This window comes from Castor canadensis, chromosome 1 (genome assembly GCF_047511655.1).
Source record: "Castor canadensis chromosome 1, mCasCan1.hap1v2, whole genome shotgun sequence".
Classification (NCBI taxonomy): Eukaryota; Metazoa; Chordata; class Mammalia; order Rodentia; family Castoridae; genus Castor; species Castor canadensis.
Genome location: NC_133386.1, coordinates 132,372,774 through 132,393,939, shown reverse-complemented (window position 1 = coordinate 132,393,939; position 21,166 = coordinate 132,372,774). Strand labels below are relative to the sequence as shown.

The 21,166-nt window shown below is 37.6% G+C and overlaps 1 protein-coding gene across 3 annotated transcripts in view; it reads left to right on the top strand.

Annotated features, from left to right (window-relative positions):
* Uvrag (UV radiation resistance associated) overlaps window positions 1-21,166 on the top strand; it is a 322,555-nt gene that overhangs the window by 58,246 nt on the left and 243,143 nt on the right. For 2 of the 3 annotated variants that reach the window (XM_074082663.1, XM_074082674.1), the window contains 4 exons: window positions 3,019-3,180; window positions 4,582-4,670; window positions 7,919-8,039; window positions 10,561-10,635. In XM_074082663.1, coding sequence (XP_073938764.1) covers window positions 3,019-3,180; window positions 4,582-4,670; window positions 7,919-8,039; window positions 10,561-10,635 — 447 coding nt within the window. The remainder of the gene's footprint in view (window positions 1-3,018; window positions 3,181-4,581; window positions 4,671-7,918; window positions 8,040-10,560; window positions 10,636-21,166) is intronic. The other variant, XM_074082669.1, reaches the window with a different exon arrangement.

Genomic DNA, 21,166 nt, shown 5'->3' with positions numbered 1-21,166 from the left:
AGAATGAGTTAGGCAGTGTTCCTTCTCTTTCTATTTTTTGGAAAAGTTTAAGCACTCCCTGTTCTTAACCTGAAGCCAGTAGTTGTTTTTATGAACAATTGCTCCCAAATTTGGCTTATGCCTTTGATTGTCCAGTTTTGTTGTTGCCTTTTCTATAGTGCCAGAAATCCTACCCTTCTTTTAGGTTTACTCTCATATTTACCTTTCTTTGTTATTCATTCATTTTGCCTCACAAATGTCTGAGTTCACATCCCATGTGACTGAAGTATGTCCTTTGAAATTTTCTATAATGCAAATATGCTGGTGTCATAAGTTTTTCTGAATGTGTGTTTATTTTACTCTGATCTGTGAAGAGTATTCTATTGAGTATAGAATTCTAGGTTTTCAGTTATTTTTTTATTTTCAGCACATTGAAAGCAAAATTACATTGCTTTCTGCTTTCTATTTTTGCTATTGAAATCAGTGGTTAATCTATGATACCTTTGAAGGTAATTTTAGTCAGGTAGCATGGAGGGTCTTATTTTTGTTTTGGTCTTCTGTAGTTTCACTTTTTAATTTTCTATGTTTTGATACAGTTTTATTTACATTGCTTGGGACCTGTTGGGTGTATTGTACCTGTGAATTAGTGGGTTTCTAAATTCTGTTGAATTACTTGTTAGAATATACTTTATTTCACTCATGCACTGTGATGTATAGCCCTTTTGTGGTTGGACCTCAGAATAGAGGGACTTCTTTAATATGTCGATGAGGCCTTGGCCTGGACCTGGGCTTTGAATTATGCCCTTATCACCTGTGAACACTGTTAGAAACAAAGCCCTAAGTTTGTATAGATTGGCAGTGTCTTCATGTCAAAAGCCTTCTAATTTCCACTTTTTCTCTGTGATCTTTCCTTCTTAGTTTGGAAATTCTCTGGTGATTATTATTATTTTAAAAATATTGTAACCAGCATATTTAGTTCTCAATGGAAAGGTTGTGCAGCCTGACGTTATCAGAAATAAATGGCTCCCTTCTTCCACTCACCCCCTGGGCAGTCTAGTCTTTTATATTTACCGTCTACATATTTACCATTGCAGATGCTCTGCATTCCTTCTTGTGGCTCTAGATTTCTGTCTAGTGTCACTGCCCTTCATTCTGAAGAACTTGTAGCATTTCTTGTAGTGCAGGTCAGCATTCTTATTCCTAGACTTTAATGTAATCTTCATATTTGAATGAAACTCTGGCTTACATTGAAATTCTTGGATTACTAGGATTGAATTTTTATACAGCCCAGTGTAAAACTAATTGCATGAATGTGTTTACTATGTAATCATCGTGCTGTATATCTGTTTTCTCCCTCTGGAATTTCAGTGTCTTCCCATTGTCCCTTCTCACCTTGTTCAAGAGAAAAACTGCCACAAAGCCAAAACCAGTTACCAGTATATGAAGACCCTTGGATTAACTTATTTATATAATATTAACTTCACTAATTTAATAAGATCGATTATGTTTACATTTGGTGACATTTACTATGGGGGAAATAAGTGAAAGTAAGTTAGTATTGCACTGTATTTCATTTCTATTGATGTTACTAAAGCCCCTTGACAGTTTGACTTTTCAGAGTGTTTCAGTTACCTAGATGGAAAATAATGTCTTTTCCAAGCATGAATTTGGTCTTGTCATTCTTAATTTTATAACCTTTCAGTGGCCTCACATCTTGTACTGAGTAGTGTTTTCTCCTTGGCAAGGCATAAAAGAGCCTTTAAAGTCCCCGTTTTTCTCTTCAGTTTTGTGTCCTGCCACTCCTGTCAGTGGCTCTTAGCTCCCTGAACACACTTCGCTATTTCACACCTCTGATCTCTGGTATATCATGTTCCTTTTGCCTGGAATTCCTCATTTTAACTTAACAAAATCGTACTTGTCCTTTAAAAGCAAGTTTCTCACCTTCTCATGTCTTCCCTGTTCTTCAGAGTTTGTTATTCCTCCTGTGTTCTATGTAATTGCCTAATTCTGTTGTTGAACTTTCTGTGAAGGACTGTGATTATTTTTGTTTTGTTTTTGTGGTGCTGGGGTTTGAACCTAGGGCCTTGTACATGCTGGGCAAGCACTCTACCATTGAGCTATATCCTAGTGATTTAATTATTTTAAACAGAGATCAGAGCTCAGCTATAAGTTGGAGGTCCTTTAGGGTCAATGTTTATGTGTTGGCATTTTTTTCTCTTTTTTTCCATGCTGGGATTTGAACTTAGTGCCTTGCACTTGCTAAGCAGGTACTCTACCTCTTGAACCAGGCCCCCAGCACTCTCCCCATTTTTTTTTGTGGTTCTGGGGTTCTAACTCAGGGCCTATACCTTGAGCCATCCCACCAACTCTCCCTCCAACCCCATTTTTGTGATGGATTTTTTTTGAGATAGGGTCTCTTGAAAACTATTTGCCCGGGTTGGTTTTGAACTGAGATCCTCCTGATCTCTGCCTCCTGAGGATCTCGGATTGCAGGTGTGAGCCACCAGTGCCTGGTAGCCCCTTTTTGCTTTTAGCTGATTTTTAGGTAGGGTCTCAAATTTTTGCTCAGGGCTGGCCTTCTATCTGTGGCCTCCTGAGAAGCTGGGATCACAAGCATGTGTTACCACACCTTCCTTATTGATTGAGATGAATACAATCAGTCAATCAATTTTGATTGTGCTGGCCTTGAAACTTGATTCTCTTGATCTCTGCTTCCTGAGTAGATGGGATTTATAGGCAGGAGCCACTTGGTTGGCTTTTGATGAGCACATGCTAAGTGTTGAATAAATGAGTGAATTACTGTATGAAACTGTGTCAATGAAGGATGGGAATGTATGTTACTTTTAATGACTATACTAAGCAGATAAATTCAGAAGCACCATTATCATCCTCTTTGTGTTAATTGGAATGTCTGGTTCACTTAAGTGCAATTTATTTTAACTTAGGTCTTTTGGTTTTTAGAAATGAAATTATTTGCTGCCTATTTGAAATAATTGTAAATTTTAGTCTTCTAAAGTATGTTTTTATTTCCACCAACAGAATCCAACGTGGCGGAGTCTTGATTTTGGAATAATGCCGGATCGTCTTGATACATCTGTGTCTTGCTTTGTGGTGAAGATATGGGGTGGAAAGGATGACATCTATCAGCTGTTGATTGAATGGAAAGTCTGTTTGGATGGGCTGAAATTCTTGGGTCAGCAGGTAATTTTTAGATTGCAGTTTCAAGTAGCTGTCATCTCCAAATTAACCTGACTAATCTTTCCATTGATTCTTCTGTCTCTACATTTTCTGTTATAGAGACTTCTATGATTGCTTACTTATGTTATTGTTTATGTTATTTATGGTCATTATGCTTGACTTGTTACCCAGTTTAAACAAATACCTGAAGAAAGTTACATGCTTCTCACATTCTGCTTTTTCTGCCTTGTACGTTCTACCCTAGTCTGCAAATTAGGTTGAAATAAGGAATACACCACTAAACATCTCTCTTTTGACCAGTAGAGTTGAATTATTATGGGAATAAACAGGGATAACAAATGTTTGGCTTATATACTGGTGCCTGTCTCCCTCCTTTGCTGTACCCATCACTGATGCAGTTCATTCTCTGAGCTGAGCTCAAGAGCAGCTCCATGAGCCTAACAGTGTTCCAGAATGCAACTAGCAATCTATTAGAATTGCATAAGAAGTGAAACCTATTTGACTTTCTCACATAAAGGTTATCAAAGTTAATGTTTTTAGCAATTGCCCTTATTTTCCAGATGGGAAAATAGCTTCAGAGAGTTTTAAAAAATACTCAAGATCACACAGTAGAGTGGAACTATGTATAAATCCAGGCTTGGCTAATTTAAAAATTCATTCTCTTTGTGCTATGCCACACTAGAATATACGTGTGATCCTAGGTAACCCTCCACTTCACCTTATAATGAATACTATTTCTATTTTGTGATATTTATGTTACTGTTATTAAGAGTAACTCTAAAATGTTAGTCCTAGATTGAATATCTTGAATATTTTCTTAATATTCATTCAACATATGTGTTCTGGTGTGTTTCTTTTTGAAGAAACACTTTAATTCTGCATATTTTGTTCAGATTGGAAGAAAATCTTTCATTTCAGTTGCTTACCATACTTTAATTTTTATTTTATTTTTTGCAGTGCTAAGGGTCAGATCTAGGACTGGGTCATACTGAGGAAGCACTCTACCACTGAGCTATCCCCAGGCCTACAATAGATCTCTTGTGATTCCTAACCAAATTTTATATCCTTTGACCAATATCTACCCACTTACCCTGACCCAGCGCATGTTACCACTATTTTATTCTCTACTGCCATAAGTTCCACTTTTTCAGATTCTACAAGTGATGTCATGTTCTTGCCATATTTTAATTTATTTTGTGTTTTTGTAGAAGTTTTCTAGTTTCAGGTTTTACATCTACCCACTGAATTAACATTTATATGAAGTACAAGGTTCATTATTAGGCAGATGGATGAATAGTTGTTTCTGTGCTCTTTGTTGTAAAGTCTGTTATTTCTCCTATGAATTACTTTGTTATCACTGTTGAAAATCAGTTGTTGAAAGTCATTTGTGTGGGTCTATTTCAGGGCTCTGGCTCATTGATCTGTATGTCTGCCCTCTGGCCAATGGGAAGTTGTCTTGATTACTGTAGTTTTATGGTGTATCTTGAATTCAGGTAACATGAGTGCTCTTACTTTATTCTTTTTTTGAGAATTTTTCTGGCTATTCTAAATATGTATCAGTTAAAACATTTAAATAAAAATAAGCAAAATTATTCCAGTTATTCTGTTTTTTGCTTTTCCATATATACCTTAGAATCCATTTGTCAATTTCTATCAAAATCCCTTTGATAGGAATCTTAAGAAAAATTTTATTTTACAAACATTTTTATTAGCATATATTTTTTGTATGGGGGAATCTAAGAAACTGGGAAGAATTAACATCTTACTAGTATTGAATCTTTCAGTCTGTAGACATATGTTCATTTATGAAAATTCATTTATGAAAATCTTTGGCTTTATCAGTGTTTTATAGTTTTTAGTATATAGACATTGTACTACTTTGTTAGCTTTATACCTGTTGGTTCCAAATTTTAATGTGAATTTAAATGGCATTCTTTTAAAAGTATTCCTGTTTCCAATTTTTGTTGTACTTTTAAAAAAGTATACATTTCTATATTGAGCTTATATTCTGTGACCTTGCTAAACTCACTTTTCTGTCCAGATTCTTTTGTAGATTGCTAAGTAAACTGTCATTGTCTGTGAGCTCTTCCTTTCTAATGTATGCATGTTTTAGTTCTTTTATTTCATTGGCTTAGAACTTGACTATAAGTTGAATATAAGTAGAATAGACATTCTTGTTTTTTTCTTGATTTTGGGGGGAAAACTTCAGTCTTTCACTATTAAATATAATAGTTGTAATTAAAAAAAATACTTTATCAAGTTGAAGAAGTTCCTTTTTTTTTTTTGTTTGTTTGCCAGGACTGAGACTGGAACTGGAGACCATACCTCTAGTTCATTTTGCTCTGGTTATTTTGGAGATGGGGATCTTGAGAACTATTTGCATCGGCAGGCTACAAACAGCAATTCACCTGATCTCAGATTCCCATGTAACTAGGATTATAGATGTGAGCCACCTGCCCCTAGCTCTTTATATTCTTAGTTTGTAGATGAGTTTAATCCTGAAGGAATATTGAGTTTTGTCAACTGATTTTTGTTTGTTTTGCATTCCTAGTACAAACCCTACTTGGTTGTGATACATTGTCTTTTACATGTGTATATATATGTGTATATATATATTTATACTTATCTATGGATAAACATGTTTTTATGTGCTGATCAGTTTGATTTGCTTATGTTTTGTGTTAAGGTTTTTCGTGTCTGTATTCATGAGGGTTATTTGTCTGTACTTTCTTTCAGTGCTCTTGGCCATCTGGTTTGGTATCACAGTAATACTGGTCTCATAAAATGGAATGCAAAGTGTTTACTTCCATTTCTAGATGAGTTTTTGTAGAGTCGTTGCTATTTCTTCCACAAATGGTTGACAGAGTTCTTCATTGAAGCCATCTGGATATTAAGATTTCTTTGTGGGAAAGTTTGAAAGTATGATTTCACTTACTTTATTAGATACGGAGCTATTCAGGCTATGTATGACTTCAGTGAATTTTAATCATTTTTCTTTCAAAGGAGTCTATTTCATCTGAGATTTCAAATTTATTGATAGAAAGTTTTCTACAATATTATTATATCCTTTGGATGTGTATAGGATTCTGTAATGATCTTTTGCTGTTGCTACTGGTATTTTCTGTCTTTTTCTTTTTTTCTTGATTACTTTTACTAGAGCTTTATCAGTTTTATTAACTCTTCAAAAACTATGACTTCATTGATTGTCTTGTTATGGTTTTTAATTTCATTGATTTCTATTTTTTTCTTTATTATTATCTGCTTTGGGCTTAATTTGCTTCTCTTTGCCAGTTTCTTAAGGGGGAGTCACTGATTTGAGACTTTTGTTCTTAGAAAAAGCATTTCATAAATCTTCCAATAAGCATTCTTTAGTTATATCCCACAAATTTTGATACCATGTTTCACTTAATTTCTAATATTTTCTGGGAAGGCTTTTTTTTTTTTTGGTGGTACTGAGGTTTGAACTCAAGGTCTCATGCTTGCTAGGTAGGTGCTCTTACTGCTTGAGCCACTCTGCCAGCCCATGTTCCTAATATTTTCTGATTTATCTTTTATTTCTTTTTTGCATCATGAGTTACTTAGAGACATATTTAGTTTTTAAACATTCATGGATTTTCCAGATATCCTTCTGTTGCTGATTTTTGCTTTAATTTTATTGAGCTTAGAGAAAAAATATTTGAGTGATTTCAGTCTTTTAAAAAATTTTTTAGACTTGTTTTATGGCCTCAGATTTTTGGTTTACCATGACATGCACATGTCATGTTGTCATTGAATGCAGTGTTTTACAGTGTCAGTTAGGTTATGTTGGTCTTGAGTAAATTTTGAGTGATACATTGGAATAAGCCAGAGAAGAAAAGATGAGAGCAGGCACAGAATTATGGCAGCACAGAGCGTGATCGATTCCCTTTATTTTCAGTTGAGGAAACCAGAGACACAGAGTGACAGTGTGACTTGTCAAAAGTTACAGACTCATGCCGGGACTACACACGATGTCTACGTTCCCTGAATAAACTGTTAGAGCTTGTCAGGATGTGGTTACCAGAAGTCAGGTACTAAGCTGGGCTTCATCTGTATTATGATGACAAAGAGTCAGGGGAATTTGGAAATAGTCAAGATAGGAATTTGGAGAATTTGTTGATACTGCTTATGTGGGCCATGTGGCATCCAGACTTATGTGTAATGGCAGAAGTTTGTAAGCTTAGTTTAAGTGGCTAGAGCTCTATATTAATAACAATAACAATTGTGTATCCCTGCAGTGGTTGTGCACATAATGACTGGGGGCTTTTTGAAGATCAAGGGAGCGGATACTGTTACTTTCCTCAGTGTTTGATTGAAAAAACAGAAGCTCAGAGAGATTAGGTGATTTGCTGAAGGTCACACAGTGAGTGATTGATGGATTTAGGTTATGACTTGTTCCATGGCCCAGACTGTATGTTTTGTTTTAACAAAAGTTTATTCTTAAATGTACAGCAGACTGCAAGACAACACTTCATTCTAGCTATCAGTTGCAAAAGACATTGTGGCAGGGAATCCAGATGTTTAAGTAGGAATGGAATCAGGGTCACCATCATTTCAGGCAGAAGGAGCAGCTGACTTTTTGCCAGATTTCTTAATTCTGCCTATGACTAGGAGCCCTTTCCTGCGGCCTTTGCTTTTAGTTTCTTCTGTTCTCTTTTTGTTTCTGTTTGTAAGCTTCATCTTCCTCACCTATCTCTTTGGCCTGCTTCTTGTGCTCTTTCAGGGGCTGCTTCTTGCTGGACACCGCACCTTGCCACTCCTCTCCAGACCCTGATCCTAAACTGCAAATGGATCAGACTGTATTTGCTATTTATTTCACTAACTCTAATCAGCTGTCTTATAAGGTGTGCTGTTTTTCATAAAGATATCAAAATATGAGTTTGTGGTTAGGGTAATAAAATTCTAAGCCAGGTGCTAGCGACTTATGCCTATAATCCTAGCAACTCAGGAGGCAGAGATTAGGATGATAGTGGCTTGAAACCAGCCCTGGCAAATAGTTCCAGAGACCTTATCTTGAGAAAAAAACCTATAAAAAAAAAAAGGGCTGGCAGAGGGATTCAAGTGGTAGAGTGCCTGCCTACCAAGCATGAGGTACTGGGTTCAAACCTCAGCACTACAATAAATAAATAATTCTATGATCTACCATTTCCATATGAAAATTGTAGCACTGTTATTGTCGAGTCAACCTTTAATGAGTAAAGGATAGGACATATTATACTTCTTATCATAATTTAGCAGTTCAGCAGAGTACATAGTGTGCATATGTCATGGCCTGTTTTGTTAAGTGTATTTTTCTTTATTAGTCAGGGACAAAGGGATCTTTCTGAGTTTTATTGTTGCCTGAGTTCTAATACATTAAACAGAGTTTTTTGATGTCTAACTTCCCCAGTACTTTCACATCCAATTACTTCATTTGGTCCTTTGACACTCCTAAAAGAGCAGGGAGTGTTTTCTGCATTTGGCTGATGAAGCAATGAAAGCAAGTTCCATGAAAACTGATTAACTGCTGTAATTGTAAAGAGTGCTGGGAACCAGGGCTAAAGAGACAAGTGGAGTTCTGTCCTCTGAAGAACTGCTTAAGAACCAATTGAGTTGAATTAGAACCCAGGTCCCTTGACTCTTACCCCCACATCTTTTCAAGTACTAGAATTATGTTGTTGCTTATTTTTCCATGAACTAATTTAATGCCCATCTTTATGAAGCTTCTGCTCTTCCCACTCCTTCTTTAATGCTGTATACATATATAGTTTTTCTTCCAACTGAAAATGTAATACAGGTTCTTTGTGGACAGTTTGAAAACTTTTAAAAAGCATAGAGTTGAGAATAAAAATTACATGTAATTCTCTGCATAGCTACAAAGAACTCTTGTTAACATTTTGATGAATGTAATTTTCATGTTCTTGCTCCTGGGTTTGTGTGTATATAAAATAGTTTATATTTATAAAATTTCAGATCCATCTAATCTTGAAACTGATTTTGTAGTGCTTTCTCTTTTCCTTTTTGAGATGAAAAGCTTCTTGAGATTGATTAGAGCTTTCATTATAAATTTATGATTGCTTACTCATCCTTTGCCGTTGTATTCAGTGCAGTTAAATGATGAGGTACACAGGAAGTGTATGGTTAATTTTGCTGTAATAATAAAGGTAGGAGATATGGAAGTCAGATAATGATCACAGGAGTACTCTGCTAATGGTTTTGGCTATGCTGTCTCTAGCTAGAGAAAGAAGGGATCATGTTCTGTTCTACTAGTCTTACTAGTCTTTCTCCGCTTGAATGCTCTTTAATTAATTAATTAATTAATATTTTGCAGTACTGGGGATAGAAACCAGGGCCCCATGCTTTCCAGCCAGGCTCTCTATCACTTGAACTTTGTCCCCAGCCCATAAACCATTTTAACCCTTCACAGCAGAAGCATGTTTTTTTTTGTTTGTTTGTTTGTTTGTTTTTGTTTTTTTTGTTTTAAGGCCACAACTCTTTCTGATGAAGTAACTAAATCTATTTGTGTATTTCACATTTGGGCACTTTATATTATTTTGAGTTATCTTAGATTTCAGTTCTTTAATTTTTTTTTTCTCCTTTTTTTTTCTTTGTGAGTAAAGTGGGAGAGTTTATTGAGATACAAAAGTAACAAAGAGTAGAGCTCCCAGAACTTGGAGGGAGCCCCAAGAAAGGGTGCCTCTTTTTCTGCTTTTTAAAGACAGGGTCCTGCTATGTAACCTAGGCTGACTCTGTTTCCCCAAGTGCTAGAATTACAGGCACGCACCACCATGCCCGTCTAGTTCTTTAGTTGTTTAAAGTCACATTCCTCCCAGCAGTGGGTGAAGTTGAGTCTGCAGCAGCTGCCATTAGTCGCACCTCAGAGTGGTACACAGACAGTAATTAAGCAGATGGTTAAGACTCTGGGGATTGGACACTGTATCTTTAAGCTGTCCTTTTGAAAGTAGAAAAGAATATTCATCCTTATGGTTTTTTCAAGGGCTTCACATTTTTAAAGCATTTATGTGGACTTCCTGGATTACTATTACTATTATTTTTTGAGATCAGAGCATGTGCAGGGTGCCTCTGATCCCCTGTCCTTTGGAAACAGCTGTTCCATAACTATTTCGAGAAATGGTTCTGGAAAATAATGAAGAATAGCCCCTGTGATCTCGTGTGATGGTTCTCTGAGGCCTTTCACTAAAGCAGGAAGTGCGCCATGGATCACCTGCTCTTTGGCTAAGTGACTAGTTTGTTTTTTGCTACTTTGTTTAGATGTAGCTAGCCTCCTTCTTAGCATTGAAATGGGTCCTGTTACAAGCATTGTTCTCTGATCATATTAAAGTGGAATGAGAATGGAACTAACAGTATGTTTTCCTCCTCTCTTAGATTCAGGCCCGCAACCAAAATGAAATAATTTTTGGGCTAAATGATGGCTACTATGGTGCTCCATTTGAACATAAGGTAAGAGGATTGTCCTGATGTTAAGGGTTTGGTTACTGCAGGTGTGCTAGGCACACCTGGGTAGATACAATCCTGAGAAACTATGCATATAGAATCATGCTTTAAGTATCATTGTAAGTTTGATCAGTGTGGCTTAGGTTGAATGCTTTCCAGAGGGAAACTTGTTCTGTAAGGCATACAACCTTCCACTTAATCTTTTCTAAATCCGGATTGTATTTTCTTTAAGGAAAAACCTGAACAAGCTGTGCTCTCTTATTCTACATAATTCTTTGGGAGTTAGAAAGAATGGTGACTTATGATTTTTTTTTTATTATTCATATGTGCATACAAGGCTTGGGTCATTTCTCCCCCCTGGTGACTTCTGATTAAATGCAAGTTTTATAATAGTAAATTTTTATAACTTTCAGTAAGTTTAAGAAACCAGAAGTCAAGCTGTTTGATAGTCTACACTGTCTCTACGTCCATCAGTGATTAGAGAAAGAAGAGGACTGAGCATCCCTATGTAACAGGCCCAGTTATTCAAGCTCTTTTTCCCACTTACTACTAGCCACAAACCAGTGGGGTGAGTTTTGTCCTCTTCACTTTATGGATAAGGACACAGATTGTGAAGGATGAACTTCTCAGGGTTTAGAAAGCTGCTGAGCTAAGATTAAAACCTATGTCCTTTCTTCACTATTTTGGTGTTTTTCCAAAAAAAAGAGAAAAATCTGAACTCTCTATATTATTTGCTGTAAGTGATCATGTTGTTTCATAATTCTTGGTTATCTGAAATTCTGTTGCATTCAACATCTTACTGAGCAACTGCTCTATGTCCACTGCTGTTCTCTTAAGTGCTAAGAATATAACAGTGAAGGTGGGTGTGGTGGTGCACCCTTGTAGTCTGAGCTACTTGGCTAAGATAGGAGCATCAGTTGAGCCCAGGAACTGAAGGCAAGCCTATTCTAGTGCCTTAAGAAAGGTCTTTATGGGGACTTTTCTGTTAAAGCTGCAGTCCTGATGATGAATGGAAATGAAGTATATGAGGGAGTGGGGGTGGAATGCAGATAGCATTCAAAGCAGAGGAAGCTAATACGTTGGAAGGCCACGAAGCGGAAGGGGACATGGTGAGTCTGAGGAACTGAAGAAAGGTCTGAGTGATGAGGGTGAATGACACCAGGTGAGGTTGGAGAGGTAGGCATCACATAACCTTTTCAAGGATTTTACCCTGAGAATAGGGGCCTTTGTTGAGGGATTTTTAGCATGGCAATGATATAATCAGATATGTGTTTTAATGATTTTATTCTGGCCACAGTAAGGACTGATTGTAGAAGAGGCGAGAATATATGTGGGAAGACAATAAGAAGGATCTTGCAGTATATCAGGTAAGGGATGTCAATACTTTGGAACAGGATGTGGTAGAATAGATGTTTTTTCTCCTGTGGTGTTGGGACTTGAATTCAGGGCCTGGCACACACTAGGCAAGCACTCTACCACTGAGCCACATTCCAGCCCAGTAGATAGACTTAAGAAAGGTTGAGGAGAGTGTTGGTGGCTCACGCCTGAAATCCTAGCTACTCAGGAGGCAGAGATCAGAGGACCTTGGTTCGAAGACAGCCTGGGCAAATAGTTTGAGAGATCCTATCTCCAAAATACCCAACACAAAAAAGGGCTGGTGGAGTGACTCAAGTGGTAGAGCGCCTGCCTAGCAAGTGTGAGGCCCTGAGTTCAAACTCCAGTACCACCACCAAAAAAAAAAAAAAAAAGGTTAAAGAGATGAAACCATTAGGACTTGGTAATGGTTTGAATTTTAGGTATAAGAAAAAGGGAGATGCCAAGGATGACTTTTGGATTCTGGCTTGAGGTAACTCTATGGATAAAAGGTGCAGGTACAGAAAACTAAGGGACACTGCAGGAAGACCAGGTTGGTGGAGGCAGATTGTGAGTTAAGGTCTGGTCATTTGGAGTTTGAGATGGCCTTTGAGACACCATGCATAAGTAGGCATTTGGATACATGAGTCTAGACTTCAGAGGGGAAACTAGGTTAGCCATATAAATGTGAGACCAATGGAAAGAGTGACTGAAATCACGTGTGGATAATTTAGACTAGGAACAGGCATACACTTAGAAAGTACAAGGCTACATAACCAAGTCTTGGGCCTCCAGCTGGTAAAGGCCAAATAGGGAAAGAGAGGCATCAGAAAAGGTGACTGAGAATGATGGTCAGAGGAAGAGAGAAAAGAGAGTAAAGTTGCTTGTAGAATTTCAGAGACCAAAGAAATAAAGGGTTTTTTCCTTCATATTAAAAAAAGTTTGTTTCTGTCTTTGTGTTAGTTTGTTTTCTTAAGGGAGGTAAGTGGTTAAGTAAAATGAGGACTAAAAACTGCCCATTGTATTTATTAGCAAAATAGAAGTTATTCTAGATGATATCTTTAAAACTCAGTTCAAACTTGACATTTCTGAGATAGTGTTTCTCAAATTTTGTCCTGACTGACCACTAACTATCTTCTTGCCTCCGCCTCCCAAGTATCTGGGGTCACAGGCATGCACTACCATGCCTGGCTTTCAGATAGACTTTTCTTTCTTTCTTTCTTTCTTTCTTTTAAAGTTTCATCTTCTGATTTCTGTAGTATGTCTACATCCTATGTATCGCTTGGAAGAAGATAAGTCACTTTGTAACTAGGCTCCCCTTCCTAGGCTGTAAATTTTTTTTTGCAGTTCTAGGGTTTGAACTCAGGGCCTATAGGTTGGGAAACTCTGTAACCCCTGTTTTGTGATGGGCTTTTGAGATAGGGTCTCGTGAACTATTTGCTCAGGCTGGCTTTGAACCACAATCTTGCTGATTTCTGCTTCCGTAGTAGCTAGGATTACAGGCATGAGCCACTGGCGCCTGGCAGTCTATAAACTTTTCAAGGATAGATTGACATATGTGATACTGAATCCTCAATCCCTACCATTGACACTGGATTGTTGTTCCCCGGGTTTGTGTCCTGGCGCAGTCGATGATTGAAGATGCCAGACCAGGAGTTAAGAGTTAAAGCAAGCACAAACCTTATTGAAAGGATAGCAAAGGACCCTAACAGGTGGGACTTAGTGAAAGAGTTAAGCCAAAGAATGACTGAAGTCCAGGAGATGATATAGGGTATTAACTGGCTTAGGTCCAATTATTTTATATTTGTGATTGGCTGGTGCCTAGTTAGTTTCTCATAAAGTCCGACCACCTGTCTGTCCCTGTCCTTACTGAACTGGACATTCCAGGAGGGTCTGGTCAGCTCGTCCTGGCTTGGGGCCCACTACCCACATTATGCAGCTGCATCTTGTTACTTTGGTGAGAGGCTTGTTATTTCTCTGAGAAGCCTGTTGTTTCCCATGCCTTTTTAGATGTCTGCTTTTAAAGTGCTTCTCTTATCCAAAATGGAGTCACCTCTTTCATTGCTCCCCTTTTACCATGATTCTTGGGACTTGGTATTTGCATAATAAAATTGTTTGTGATTTAATCAGAGAATTGTGAGTCTGCTGCTGATTGTCATGCTGCATTTCCAGGGCTTGCTCTCCTGATGTGGTTGAGGCATTAAGTTCATTCTGCAGCTGGTAACTAGCTCACCATCCAGCACAGAGTCTGGCAATACTACGAATAATAACATTCACATCCTGGGAAGAGGTTTTAATGTTTGAAAACTATGGAGAATCAAAGAGGAACATTGGGAGTGGAGTGGACCTAGGTTGGTGAAAGCTAGGTGACTGTAGCGGTTTTCTAGGTTGCTTTAACTGCTAGGATGGCTACTGGGGGCTGGTGGAGAATAAAAGACTTTGAACTAATAAGCCAGAAATCTTTCAGTTCCCAGTTCAGGATTTTTGCCATAAATGCATACTCATAAGGTTGTCTTTGCCTGAATATCCTTTTGGCAACCATTGTTCTTTTGATGGATTGCTGGCAGCTACTTTGGGTGCATGCACACTCCTAGTGGTGAAGAATATGGTTTTGGTGGCAGCATAGTGTCACATGCCTATAATCTGAGCTGCTCTGGAGGTGGAGACGGGAAGATCACAGTTCCTAGCCAGTTGGGGCATAGTTAGAGTTAAAAAAGGCTGGGGACATAGCTGAAGTACAAGGTCCTGGGTTTAATCTCCAGGACCACCAACAACCAACCAACCCAACCCCCCAAAAACAAACAACAGGCTTGGGAGTCACATTGATGTGGATTTAATCCCAGGCAAATTGAGTCATCTCTGACTTTCTTTTCTCCTCTGTAAATGCAGGTAACAATTAGTACCTCATCCTAAGTTGTTTTGAGGATTAAATATGGTAATGTACATGATGAGCCTGGCACATGGATAAATTTCAGTGATAGAGATTAGTACTCACCCAGTTTTGCACCCTGTGATGAGAGCGTTGACATCTTTGATGCTTACCGTTGTGTCAGCATTGTATCCCTAGCTCAGTGCCTGGTATAGAGTAGGGACTCAATAATCTTGTCAGTGAACACTTTCTGTGTCTAGGACTGTCATAGCAATAATTGGAAATAAAAACATCCAGAAGATGATATTTCTTTCATCTTGTTTTCCTGCTAGACTTGACTTTTTTTTTTTTTTGTGGTGCTGGGGCTTGAACTCATGGCTTACACCGTGAGCCACTCCACCAGCCATTTTTTTGTGATGAGTTTTTTAGAGATAGGGTCTTACGAACTATTTGCCCGGGCTGGCTTTGTACCACGATCCTCCTGATCTCTACCTCCTGAGTATCTAGGATTACAGGAGTGAGCCACTGGTGCCTGGCTACCCTCAACTTTTGATAATCATTTTTATGTAACTCATACTGGGCTATTGATCAAATGCAAAAATCATTAGACTACTAGGAATTCTTTACTCATGCTAAAAACTATAGTAGCAGTATCTTCAGAGTCCAGTAGATGGCACTGCTTCCTCATTTTAATGGAAAAAACTTACCCTGGAAATGGAATCCAAGTCAAAAGAATCAAATCTTTTCTAGTGAAATGAACTTTCAGGAGATTGAAATGACAATTTAGTGTTAAGTTTTACAGAAGTAACCACATACCTTTATTATCTCAAGTATAAAGCTGAGATCGAAGATTTAGGTACTACAGCAAGTTTCAGGATATGTTTTGAGGGCCTGTACAAATGAAAGTTCCTTATTTTGTATTTTTCAAGGTGTGGCACTTTTGAAAAGTACAAAACCTGAATTTCTAATCCCAGGTTTGCTCAGGTACTGTGTTCCCTGAGCAAATCACTTAACCTCTCTAAGTTTAGCTTCCTTATCTCAAAAGCAAGAAAATCCTAATTTGCTGTCCAGTATCCTAGAGACCCAGGAGTGGTGGGTCACTTCTGTGATCCCAGCACTCTGGGTGGTAGAGGAAAGAGGATCAAAAGCTTGAGGCTAGTCTGGTATATATAGTGAGACCTGTCTCAAAAAACCAAAACCAAACCAAACCGCAACACAAAATAACCCCCAGATCCTGCAGGAAATATTAGTTATTTAGAAGAAATTGAGGCTTATGAGGCCTTATGAACTCTTGAACTTGTGATGGCAAGTTAGTTCCATGCTGTAGGTGATAACTTAGACCTAGCCGTAACTGTATACATATAATTAGTATCTATATAGATAATTAATATAATATTTTTACTACATACTTTCATATCTCCTTAATCTTTAAGGATTTATCTATAAATAATTTTACTCCATCTTTACAACAACTTTGGAAGAAGGTAAAGTAACAATTACTATCATTATTTGGTTTATGAGGAAACTGAGTCACAGAGTGGTAGAGTGATTTACTTTACCTTTGTGACTTAGTCATTTCTATACAGTGAATTGCTGCTTGCTCTTTGCTTCCAAAGCCCTTTGGACAACTGCTTAAGTTATCTCCAAAGTAGTGTATCAGTTTCTAATTTTTGGAGGATCTCTCTCTCTCCCTTTTTAGGGAGTACAAAACTATCTTAACTTCTTATTTCTAATATCAGGCATCTAATAGGTGTGTGGTACATAACTGTGGAATAAAAGAATGGCCAAGATATTAGTTTGATGTAGAACTGGTCATCCAAACACATCTTCTGTATCCTTCTAGATAAGCACTCTTCCATCTGCCATGTTACCTGTGAAAAGTAATGACTTGATGATTTTCATCATTTAATTTCCTCTGAAGATTTCTTCTGTCATTTAATTTCTTTAATTAAATACTGTTGGAGATGTCTTCCTCAATTTATAGCATGTCAAGTAGGGCAAGTATGAGTGTATTCATTTTCAGGATGAATGTGCTGAAACCCAGAAAAGTTAAGAGGTTTTCATTTAGTTAACTTTACAGAACTGAAAGTTAAACAGATGACTTCTTCTTCTTGGTAGTCACATTACTGGATCTAACTTGTTTCCAGAACACATCCCACAAGTATACAGCAGAGCTTTAGAAGTAAGGATTAAGTGTCCCAAGCACAGCCTGTGTGTTAACAACAGAGAGCTGGTTATGGTATAATTTCTATTCAGATCTTTCAGTACATCATCAAGGAAAAGTTGGAAAATCATAAAAATAGCTTGTTCTTATAATACTCTATCCAGTTTTCTTTCCTCCATCCCCCTACCCATTACAAAATAGAAGAAACAGACTGGACAGATCTTCAGGGACTATTTGTAATTATTGTCTGCTTAATTGTAAAACATGTAGGTATTTGAGCCCATTTTAAATCCAGAATAAAACTTGTTTCTAAACTCGTGTAATCTGAGCTGGTGTAATCTCCTAGGAACATTCCAGGTGGGTACAGAGATTTTAAAAACTATCATTGCTAGTTTTCATTTGTGGAGTACCGAAAATGTGTCAAACCCTATACCAGATACTTAGTTTCTATTTAATCTGTGTAACAAATGTGTCAGATTGTATACCAGTTACTTGAAGTGTTTCTATGTAATCAGTGTAACAATTTTATGAGATGAGAGTTATTCTCATTTTATGAATGAAATACCCTGAAAGAAAAAATTAAACTATTGACCCAAGATTACATAGCTAGTAAGTAGCAGATCTATGATTTGAACTCAGGCATAAGTCATTTGAATCCCTCCCCCCACCTTTTTTTAAACTATTGTGCCACATGACATTTCTACTTTTCTTCTCACTTCATGTAACATGTCAAAGTACTAAGTCTCTATTTTTACATTTAACAAGAGAGATGGAGTAGCCGTGCATTGTAACAGTAAATGAGAGAGTACAAAGGCAAGTACTTCAATAGGATAAAGTGCCTCATCCTATAGACTAGGGTATTTATTATTGAAGAGGAGGCATTCAATGCCCGGGAAGCCATCAACCCACCCAGGTCCACAAAATTCCCACACATTAGTCACTATATTTGGCTTCCCTCTGACTACTTCCTCCCCACTCCCCTTTCTTTTTCTCTTGGATCAAATTAACATTTGACAGATGTTTGGAAAATCATCTTATCCTGTAATTGGTATTTATAAATCCTCTTGCTGCAGTGTGGTCCCCCGTTCTCTCTTCACTGAAGCCAGAGAATAATCTGGGAAAATGCCACATTTCCTGTTATGAATTTGGAGGTTCTTTTCTTCTTAGCACAATTTTTGAGCTTTTCAGAGTTTTAATATGGAAGATTGAAAGCTAGGTATGGTTCTTTATATAGATGTTTCAGATTCTTGAGAAGTAAACAGAAACAGCTTTAGATTTGTCCTTACCCAGGGGATTTGGAGTTCAACATTTTGTTATGTTCAAAATTTCGAAAACTTGTGTCTACTGTTCTCTTTTAGAATAGATTTGTAATGAAGACATTCTTGACTTTCATTTTCCTCTGATAGGTTAATTTCAGTTTAAGCTGTCCTGGAAGTTGGGGACCCTCTCTACCAGCTCTTTCTTTTCTCCACTAGTGCCAGTTAGGTTGCTGTCACTGTTGTCTTTTCTTCCTCCTCTCACTTATGTCTTCTCTGCTATATATATATATAGCAGTTTGGATATATATATATATATATTCTTTAGGACTTCCATTCTTTTAGGGTAGGATTATGCCTTACTTGCCTTTATTATCCTAGGACTTTGCTTAATTTATATTTTTTCAAGAGTGAGTGAAGTATACTAGCATCCCATTCTCCTTACTGCTGCTCTATTGTGCAACAGACTTTTCACTTAAGGGATGGCGCCTGTAGCAGGGTCACTTTCTGTGCTCCCACCATGGAGTACCATTGATGACACTTAGTCAACATTATGCTCAGGAGTGTGTGACTGTAGTTGTGATTGGTTTCCGAGGGTACTTTAAAACAATGACCTGTGAACAAGAATCTTTTCATCCTTTTTTTGACTTGAATTTTAACAAAAGGATCATTTTAGTTTTAGGATCCATGTATCTTTGCTTAATAACACTATTCTTACCTCTCATTCTCCTTACTGTCTCTTTGAGGGAAAAAACATGTCTGAAACCATAGCCACATTGCGGGGATGTAAATATTCAGCTCAGTCTGAGAAGAGATCTTACCATCTCTCCTTAACAACTCAGCATCTGGGCTTCATCAGAACCCAAGACAGAGCACATCCAAAGCCTGCTGATGCTTAGCAGAGATTCGTGCACGGGTTTTCTTGGTTTAAACTTGGCTGACACTTAAAAGTGTCTCAATGTCTATGAATATACGCACATAGAATCACAGGCTGTCTGTTGATTTATCAAGTAGCTGTTTCAGGAGTACTCATACAAATAAATACTGTACTTTTTTTTAAAAGTATATTTGCTGCATCTGAAAATGTGTCCAAGTAGTAGAATGAAACGTTTACTTTTTTTTTTTTGCTTGCCCCCATTATGATTTCAGATTCTATCTAATTCAGTGGAAAAGGGCTAGATGAAAGCTCACTTGCAGTTTTTTATGCTGGGAAAGCTTTCAGTGGAGTCCTTAAGCTTGTCCTCAGGCTTCCATTCTCATTAACACATTGCAGCTAGATGTTTTAGAGCCCTCTCAAGTATACATTTCTAGTCCACATTTCTGTAAGACTGGACTTGGGTTGAGTGTTTGGATGTTTCTGAGACTTACGCATTCACATGACCCAGACTGAGCTCAGGTCTCTTCCTCCTCTCAGAACACCCCTTCCTGTTGTGTTCCTTTATTCATTGAATAGTACCAGTGTCCGCTCCCTTTCTCAAGTCAGATCAGAAGAGTCATCCAGACCCTTTTCTCTTTGAATCACTACTGATAGTGACACCCAGATACCTATTTCTTTACTGGTTTTTGGCATTTCTAAAATGCTGATCATGTCCCTCTTATTTTTGGATCTAATCAGTAGTATTTACCCTAAGTAATTAATAGCTTGTAAAGTCTTGTCTGATGTCATTTCTTATTTTTAAATACTCTGTCCTTAACATTTTCTTATGCTAAAGTCTGTCCTTACGAGTATTAGCATAGATATATTTCCATGGGAAGGTTTTCTTTTTCTGTAACTGTCTCCTATGTTCAATTTGGTTACCCCTCTTTTATGTTCCCGAGATAGTTGGCATTGTATTTCTCTCATCACTACCCTTATCCTGTTATATTCTGATTGCACATTTGCTCGCCTCTCTTTCCTGGAACACTATAAGCTGTGTGAGGGTAGGGAGGGTGTCTGTCTTCACCAGAGTTCATCCCTACTGCTTGGCACTGTACCTGGTATATGTTAGTAACTCAATAGAATGAGTGACTGAAGCTTCTGGAGCAGTAAATCATTGGAAATTCTATTGGGATATACTGCTTAGTTGTTATTAGTAGTATAGCTTGATATTCAGAATGCTGGTTCTCTTTGGTCAGTGGTTTCTGACTGTTTCTGCATAGACACCTATCTTTTCTAAATTATTATATTTTAAATGGAACTCTTTATTTTTCTCTCCAGGCTTGTTTTCCACATCTTTGTTAACTATTATTCAATTTATCCTGGCCTCAAATCTGCAATCAGTTTTGAGTTCTGTCTTTTATCTGTTCTATTTCAGTTAGTACTAGACTCTTGCAGCCTTCTTTGAAACAACTCAGGTATCCACGGCTGATTTTCCATCTCCATTGTCATAATCCATGCTCACACCAGCATCCCCAAAGGGCTGATTACTGCAGTGGTTTCCTGGCAGGCCTGTGGACTCCAGTCTGTTTGTATCTACTCTGTCTTGCTCACACTGCCTGATTGATCTTGTAAAGCATACTTTTACTGTTTATTCCTTTACTTAAAAGTTTTATAGAGTAAATTTTCATCGTTACTGGATATATCCAAATTTCTGATCTGATTTTTTCTTTGTCAGCACAAATTTAGTCTATTGTGTAGCACTTTGGGCTCTGTCTCTACTCTCACCCCCATTTATTACCATCACTGTTGTTGCAATTTGAGCTCTCAGTACATTTGGTATGTGTGGATTTTTTAAATAGCCAGCTAACTGGTATTTGGGATTCTGCCTTCTCCAGTTCATCATATTTGTCATTACCAGAGTAACCTTTCTTGAACAGCTCTGCTCATTACCCTGCAGTGTCAGAAACCCTTCATGAGTTGTTGTTGCCTGTAAGTTGGCTTCACTTTTCAGCATGGAACTCAGGGCTGTCTGTGCT